The 8,854-nt window shown below is 39.6% G+C and overlaps 1 protein-coding gene across 1 annotated transcript; it reads left to right on the top strand.

Moving 5' to 3' along the window:
• The first annotated feature begins 8,136 nt into the window (after positions 1-8,136).
• LOC132065678 (uncharacterized) lies at positions 8,137-8,646 on the top strand. The gene has a single exon (XM_059459183.1). It carries the CDS (start codon positions 8,137-8,139, stop codon positions 8,644-8,646), a length of 510 nt encoding a protein of 169 aa, XP_059315166.1.
• The last annotated feature ends 208 nt before the right edge of the window (positions 8,647-8,854 follow it).

The following is an 8,854-nucleotide window of genomic DNA, read 5'->3' as shown; positions in this document are numbered from 1 at the left end:
AGGGCTAAAGGCCCATTTAAAAACATTTCAAGTCCAGTACCAGTAGTCCAGTCCAGTACCTAAAGGAGTAAACGTCCCAATGCTAACAAAGAGAAAAATGAAGGCAAAAGGCATCAGATTCTGTAGACTTTTTTGATTGAATTTCATGAAGCTTAGCATGGAGAGCATGAATATGGGGTGTGTATCTCAATATGTATTCAATTTGCATTTAGATAGCATACTCATAAGATGTTACAGCTTTTAAATAAACACATTTATATTTTTGTTCTTCAAATCTTTAAGGCGAAAATGTGTTTAATCCACATGGCTCATGAATATAAGTTTAATTTATCAACTTTACCTCATCTTAGGTATTGTGTAAAGGATAAGAACATGGTTCTGTTTTAGATGTAAAAGCTTGAGGTGCCATATCTCAAACTTTTAACGGAAGAGATTTCAATCAAGTTCTAACCATCCTTGTCCTTATACCCTTCAAAAGTGTACGGTTCTCTAACTGTTGGTAACATCTTTGTTAGTTTGGTCCTAAATAGATCAAAGCTTTGAGAACTGAAAAATAGATATGCATCATTCAAAAAAATGAATGGTAGTTACTCTTTCTGTTCTCCTATAAATTTGATGTCCAATCTTCACTTCGCAGTCTTATTTAAGCGGATCTTATTTGGTTGCCAATGCGCTTTGGTGCAAAAAAATAGTATTACCGAATACCGTACCGAACCGAAATTTGATTTACCAATTCCCGAATTACCGAACTGAAGTTTAAAAGTTCGGTATTTGGTATATACTTTCAATTACCGAATACCGAATACCGAATTATCGAACCCGAACTTTAAAAATACCAAACCGAATATCGAACGCCCAGCCCTAGCTCCTTCTATGATTTACAGAAAATGCCTCTTCCACTGAAGTCGGTTAGGTCATACTTCCAATGAGTGCGGAGCATTGGAAAGGAAGCTTATCTAATGAATTGACCAAGGGAGAATTAACCACTCTCTCCTGACTCATGACCAAGGAATAAATCATCCAGAAAGGATATCAAAGGTTAGGTTCTGGAGAAGTGATGAATTTTCCAAATTCGAAGAGTCATACGCCAGGATCCACTCCGTACTATGTAGCATGAAGAAGATAAGAGCAGTGCCACAAACCTATTAGGGTCTCCCAGGATCTCTAAAAGAAAGGGTTTGTTTGTATCACCATGGCCGCCCTGGCCACGACATTGAAGAATGTGTGGATTTCAAGCTTGAACTAGAATGCCTCGTGAATGAAGGCGGTATTTGGATTGTTGCAGGAAGACAAGGATAGAAGACGAAGATGAAGAAGACAATGAAGACCTGCTTAGTATGGTTGGGTAGAAAAACATAAGTATCCCTTTACTGCTTTCAATAAGATAGAGTATCCTTTCCCTTTTTATGTAAACGGAACTACCCCGACCTGATGTCCCATTGAGGATATGTGGGAAGCCTACTTAAGGCCTAGTCAGGGTAGAAAAACTAAGTTTCAGGTAGCATAGGAAAAAACCTTTTCTGCGTATGCCTGAACTACGCATGGACCTGATTTCCCTTTGGTGGAATACGTAAGCAGTCTATTTAAGACTCGGTCCTTTTATGATAAAAATCCAAATCCCCTTAGTACAGGATGGGTAGAAGCAAATCAACCATGAAGACCACTTACCAAAAAATCAATATTCCCAAAAAACACGAAAAGACCAAAATACCTTTGGAATGTGAATCAGTCAAGAGTTGAAATAAAATATATGAATCTATGTGCTATAAACTGCAAACAATGTGATATCTTGTGTTTCGTGCTTAAATCTAATGCTAACTTGGGAGCTTTTGAGTTGTTTTCTCTTAGAGACAAGGGTTGATTCGCTGGTACCAGTTACTCGATCAAAAGCTGCCGCAACGTCCTTAAACGCTCAAGAAGAAAACATGCCTGAAACTCCGCCACCAAATAGAACTACTTTAGTCGAGGGTACCTCAACAGCTGACCTAGCTAGAATGCCTTTGGAAGAGGATGTTAGTCTGTTGATGAGACAATTGGCTGAAGCTAGAGAAGAAGTGTGTCACGACCCGACTAGAGGCCATGACGGGTACCCAGAGCTGACTGCCGAGCACCACTTATTCTACTAATCATCATACTCACCCTGCATGCATTTATGATTCTCACACATCTAGCCATAGGGAAAACCATTATCACTTCCAAGAACATATCTACATTCATATACATAAGCCCCTCGGCTATCAAAATGATATATATAATATACAATGAGATCATCATGGGACATCTACTACCCACGCGTACGTATCTACGAGCCTCTACTAGAGTACTAGACATAAAGACGGGACAGGACCCCGTCGTGCCCAATTATATACACAAAAGAATATGATCATAAGTAGCACCTCCGGAATAGTGGAGTGCTCCTGTGAATCTGCTGATGAGATCCTACGGATCTGCACCGTCTCCCTGTCTACCTGTGGGCATGAACACAGCGTCTAAAAAGAAAGGACGTCAGTACGAACATTGTACTAAATATGTAAGGCATGAATAATACTAACATAATGGAGAGATACTGGAGCATGGGGTGAAAATACAACCTGCTTAGATTTTTAAAGAAAACACATGCTATACATATCACATATACTATCATTGTTAACCCACGTCCGGGTAACCATCGCACGCCGCCCACTAGTGGTGTCATGTCCGGCCATATAGGCACGGTGTAATCATATGCAGCCCGTCCTCGCGGTGATATGTCCGGCCATCTAGGCACGGTGTAATCGTACGTAGCTCGCCTTTGCGGTGTCAGGCCAGGCCATCTGGGGGCGGTGTAATCTCATCATCATATACATCTCATAAAACATACATTAGAACTCAAATACAAACTATAATCCTATCGGGGTGATGTAAGGTCGAGGACCCCCGATTCCATTATGGAGTAATCATAATCATCATACCTCACCTTGAAGGAACTAGCATCATAAGGTGGGTCTAGCAACAATGAATAACATCAAAGAATCGTATAAGGATCATTAGCTTAGTGGAGATATCATATTATAAGCTTTAGGATCTTTAGACTTAGACTCATCATCACCATTATCATATTCATGCCATATCTCTTATCTTTATCTCATAAGAAGCTCTTTATAAACATTGACACATATTTTTCGGAACGTAAGGAGGTCATGGAAAGATAAAGGGAGTCATATCATGGGATTCATGCCTTAGAAAAAGAAGGGACTAGCCTCACATACCTTTTCGTCTTTCTAACTTGTCGACTATACGCTTCCTTCCACGTTTGTTGCTCTACATTCAAAGGAATTTGTGCTACGATTAGATATTCAGAAGCATACTTAAGCTTAGGCTAAAGCTAATGAAAATCGGGCAGCATTTCCTTTGTTCCTACAACTTTCTCCATATAATATAACAACTCCCAAACGTCAATAACAACATTCATAATATCATAATCAACAAACTTCATCAGCCATACATTATTTAATTCTCCTACTTCCATTTCAAAGGCACCCATAACCATGGTCATAATACAACATTACATTCATAATCATTTAATGTTTCTCCCATGTTCTTAATATCATTTATAACATAATCATAATCGTTACATGTCAAGAATCACGATTCATGTCAACTACTACTCAAGAACACCATAAATTCACATATGAGTTCCATACTCCACTTTCTTCCATAATCTAAGTCTTTCAACCATTCAATATTCTTAACAACATGAAATGATCATAAAAATCACCTTTGGTTATGTAGAAATAAGTTTTGGATGACAATTCTTCACATGAAGAAAAACCCTAGCTTATCTTCCAAAGGAATTCTTGACTTCTAGCAACCCTAAGGAGCTTCCTTACACTTGAGTCCCTTGAATTTATGATGTTGATCTTTAATTTCTCTTGGATTCTTGTAGATGAAGTGTGTGGAATATTCTAGAGAGTTGGAGAGAAGTGGAGAAGTGAGAAGAATGAAGATAATGAAGTGGCAACATCTTTTTATACTTGAAAATAACTCAGCCCGTCGAGACTTATACGGTCCGTATAACATTATACGGTCCGTATAATTGACCATACTTCACCATCAGAAAAAAACATCATTTTACGTTGGGTGTTATACAGACCCTTATATGGACCGTATAAGTGGTCGTATAACTCCACTTTCCTGGAATTGTTCCCGTCATTTCGTTTGATCCCCAATCCTTATGGAACCTTCTTAACACTTGTTTAACACTTCATTAACCATCTAAGGAGCGTTATAACTTTTCCTCAAGGCATTATTAAATCAATCATTAGCTCGGTACTTTACAAACCCTTTTCAAAACACGGCTTATAATTTACATTCTTCAACTAACTTTCTTTTCTTACCTCGAATGTCTTTGAAATCTCAATTAGATTCGTTAGGTAGCCTTTATTACTAGTAGGAACATCGACAATGGGACGATAGAATGGCCCTAGCCACTGCCAGAATGAAAGTGACTGTACAAACCACTAAGGCGGCCAATGAAAAAATGAAAGAAGTAGAAACTCTCCTGACTTATGTTGAGGAACTAACAAAGCAACACCCCGCAATCGGGTAAAACGGCGGAAAGGCCCTCAAGCACCACTTGGGAGTTATGTCCCACTCAGTCAACAAGAAGGGCTTGACCCCATACCACATGGAGACGACGAACTACTTATCCCCAATCTGAAAGTCTATGGAGACCCGCGTGAATCTCAGCTCAAGGAACCTCTGGTAAGCACAATTGTTCTTAAGACAAAAGATCACACAATTGGGGTACGCCAACAGATTTGTCCAAACAAGAACTCTTGGAGACTTTGGGAGGTTTTGAAGTGTACGCGCAAAGCCCAAATCTATTGCCACCATGCGCTCCTTCTAGGGCTGGGCAAAAAATACTGAAAATCGAATTACCGAACCAAACCGGCTATTTCGGTATTTTGGTATTCGGTAATTCGGTCTTCGGTTGGGTATTCAGTACTGAAATATAAAATGTAGTATTTCGGTTTCGGTATTCGGTATTTACAATTATACCGTTTGGTAATTCGGTAAATACCGAATACCAAAATTATTACCAATACGTGTACAGCTACAGCCTAAATTAGTAAAGGGCTAAAGGCCCATTTAAAAACATTTCAAGTCCAGTACCTAAAGGAGTAAACGTCCCAATGCTAACAAAGAGAAAAATGAAGGCAAAAGGCATCAGATTCTGTAGACTTTTTTGATTGAATTTCATGAAGCTTAACACGGAGAGCATGAATATGGGGTGTGTATCTCAATATGTATTCAATTTGCATTTAGATAGCATACTCATAAGATGTTACAGCTTTTAAAAAAACACATCTATATTTTTTTTCTTCAAATCTTTAAGGCGAAAATGTGTTTAATCCACATGGCTCATGAATATAAGTTTAATTTATCAACTTTACCTCATCTTAGGTATTGTATAAAGGATAAGAACATGGTTCTCGTTTTAGATGTAAAAGCTTGAGGTGCCATATCTCAAACTTTTAACTCGAAGAGATTTCAATCAAGTTCTAACCATCCTTGTCCTTATACCTTCAAAAGTGTACAGCTTCTCTAACCGTTGGTCACATCTTTGTTAGTTTGGTCCTAAATAGATCAAAGCTTTGAGAACTGAAAATAGATATGCATCATTCAAAAAAATGAATGGTAGTTACTCTTTCGTTCTCCTATAAATTTGATGTCCAATCTTCACTTCGCACAAATTATTTAAGCGGATCTTATTTGGTTGCCAATGCGCTTTGGTGCAAAAAAAAATAGTATTACCGAATACCGTACCGAACCGAAATTTGATTTACCAATTCCCGAATTACCGAACTGAAGTTTAAAAGTTCGGTATTTGGTATATACTTTCAATTACCGAATACCGAATTACCGAACCCGAACTTTAAAAATACCAAACCGAATATCGAACGCCCAGCCCTAGCTCCTTCTATGATTTACAGAAAATGCCTCGTCCACTGATGTCAGTTAGGTTATACTTCCAATGAGTGTGGAGCATTGGAAAGGAAGCTTATCTAATGAATTGACCAAGGGAGAATTAGCCACTCTCTCCTGACTCATGACCAAGGAATAAATCATCCAGAAAGGATATCAAAGGTTAGGTTCTGGAGAAGTGATGAATTTTCCAAATTCGAAGAGTCATACGCCAGGATCCACTCCGTACTATGTAGCATGAAGAAGATAAGAGGATTGGTTCTATGATTACTGTGGACTGAGCGAGAAGCGTCATGGTATCGAATTAGATCCCACCAAGATCAAAGCAATCCAAGAACGAAGAAAGAGGTCATGAGTTTCTTAGGAAGGTTGAATTACATTGGACGCTTCATCGCTCAGTCCACAGTAATCATAGAACCAATCCTCAAACTCCTCAAGAAAGATGCTCCAACTAAATAGACGGAAGACTGTCAGAAAGCCATTGACACAATCCAGAGATACCCGTCGAATCCGCCCGTTTTGGTCCCGCCAAGGCAGGAAGTCCTTTGCTGCTGTATATGTCAGTATCAGAAAATGCTTTTGGGTGCATGTTGGCACAAAATGGTGAAACAGGAAAGAAAGAGAGAGCCATCTATTACATCAGTAAGAAGTTCACACCCTGCGAGTCCAGATATTCTTTGGTGGAAAAGACGTGTTGCGCTCTGACCTGGGTATCTCAGAAGTTGAGACGTTATATGGCTGCATACACGACCCATTTGCTATCAAGAATGAATCCCCTAAGGTACATCTTTTGCCAGCCTATGCCCATTGGGAATTTGGCCAAATGGCAAATGCTATTAAGTGAGTTCGACATTCAATAAGTCGCACAAAAAGCAGTCAAAGGGCAAGCATTAGCAGATTTACTGGTAGGAAGCCCAGTAGATGACAATCCCGTACCTCGTAGACTTCCTTCCTGGATGAAGAAATAATGACAATTGAAGGAGAATAAAGTGAAGATGAGTCAGGATGGAAAGTATACTTTGATGGAGCGGTCAACTTTAAAGTGGAAGCCAAGTTAAGCTTCAGTTGCACCAACAACATGGCTGAATACAAAGCATGTATCTTGGGTCGACGTTTAGCCCTCGACGTGGATGTGCAAAACATTCAGGTAATTTGTGATTCAAATTTGTTGATTCATCAAGTTCAAGGAGAGTGGGCCACCAAAAATGAGAAGATCATACCGTATGTCAGACTTGTACAAAGATTGGCAGACCGATTCCAAGAAGTCAAGTTCAAACATATCCCAAGAACCCAAAATGAGTTTGCTGATGCATTAGCAAGAATAGCATCCATGATTCAGCATCCCGACAGTAGATACATTGATCCTGTCAAAGTTGAAATCAGAGATCGACCGGCCCACTGTGCTTTTGTAGAGGCAGAGACTGATGGAAAACCTTGGTACGTTGACATTAAAATGTTCTTAGAGAAAGGAGAATATCCCGAAGGAATCACCTTAAATCAAAAGAGGACTATCAGGAAGTTAGCGAATGGTTTCTTCCTCAACAAGAATGTCCTGTACAAAAGAACTCCAGATTTAGGATTGCTTAGATATGTTAACTCTGTTAAAGCTACAAGATTGATTGAAGAAGTACATGTCGGAACCTGTGAGCCTCACATGAATGGGTTCGTGCTAGCAAAGAAAATCTTAAGAACAGGTTATTACTGGATGACCATGGAGAATGACTGTAGCAAATTCGTCCAGAAATGCCACAAGTGTCAGATTCATGGAGACTTGATAAAGGTCCCTCCGACAGAACTGAATGCTATGACGTCACCTTGGCCATTCGCCGCTTGGGGCATGGATGTCATAGGGCCAATTGAGCCAGCTGCGTCAAACAAACACCGCTTCATTTTGGTCGCCATAGACTACTTCACCAAGTGGGTGGAAGCAACATCTTATTCATCAGTAACAAAGAAAGTGGTCACAGGTTTTGTGCCCAATAACATCATATGTCGATTTGGTATCCCAGAATCAATCACAACAAACAATGGGGCTAATCTGAATAGCCACTTGATGAAAGACATGTGTACGCAGTTCCGAATTACTCACCGGAATTCAACCGCATACCAGCCACAAATTAATGGGGCTGTGGAGCCGCCAACAAAAACATCAAGAAGATCCTTAGAAAGATGATTGATAACTTCAAAGACTGGCATGAACAACTGCCTTATGCATTATTGGGATATCGCACTACTGCCAGAACTTCAATCGGGGCCACTCCATGCCTATTAGTGTACGGCACTGAAGCAGTAATACCAGCCGAAGTAGAAATCCCTTCACTTCTAATAATACAAGAAGCTGAGTTGGATGACGCAGAATGGATTCGCAAGAGATATGAGCAACTGACTTTGATAGATGAAAAGCGAATGATTGCCGTTTGTCATGGTCAATTGTACCAACAAAGAATGGCGCGAGCTTTTAACAAGCATGTGAGAACTAGGGTTTTTCAAATCGGGCAATTGGTGCTCAAACGAATATTCCCTAATCAAGAAGAATACAAAGGAAAGTTCGCACCAAATTGGCAAGGCCCCTATATGGTGCGAAAGGTACTATCAGGAGGAGCTGTGGTACTTGCTGAAATGGATGGTCAGTGGCCAAGAGCAATAAATTCAGATGCCATCTTGAGATACTACGTGTGAAGAAGAAGATGACTACGAAGATTTAGAGTTTCCATAGTTTAGATTTTCTTTAGTTGCATTCCCTTTGCTTGTAATTTTGCATTTTATTAGAAAAAACCAAATTACAAACTACGCAAGGACTTGATTCCCTATACTTATAAGGGGATACGTAGGCGCTTTTCCAAGCTCGGTCGCTTTAACCAAAAATCCAAAATTATGTATTTTGAAC

The sequence above is a fragment of the Lycium ferocissimum genome, chromosome 1, assembly GCF_029784015.1.
Source record: "Lycium ferocissimum isolate CSIRO_LF1 chromosome 1, AGI_CSIRO_Lferr_CH_V1, whole genome shotgun sequence".
NCBI lineage: Eukaryota > Viridiplantae > Streptophyta > Magnoliopsida > Solanales > Solanaceae > Lycium > Lycium ferocissimum.
Note: the sequence above shows the minus strand (reverse complement) of the source record. Positions and strands in the feature narration are given on the sequence as shown.

Excerpts from the sequence above, each read along its gene's own strand:
- LOC132065678 (XM_059459183.1), top strand. The coding sequence starts at position 8,137 with ATGATTGATAACTTCAAAGACTGGCATGAACAACTGCCTTATGCATTA.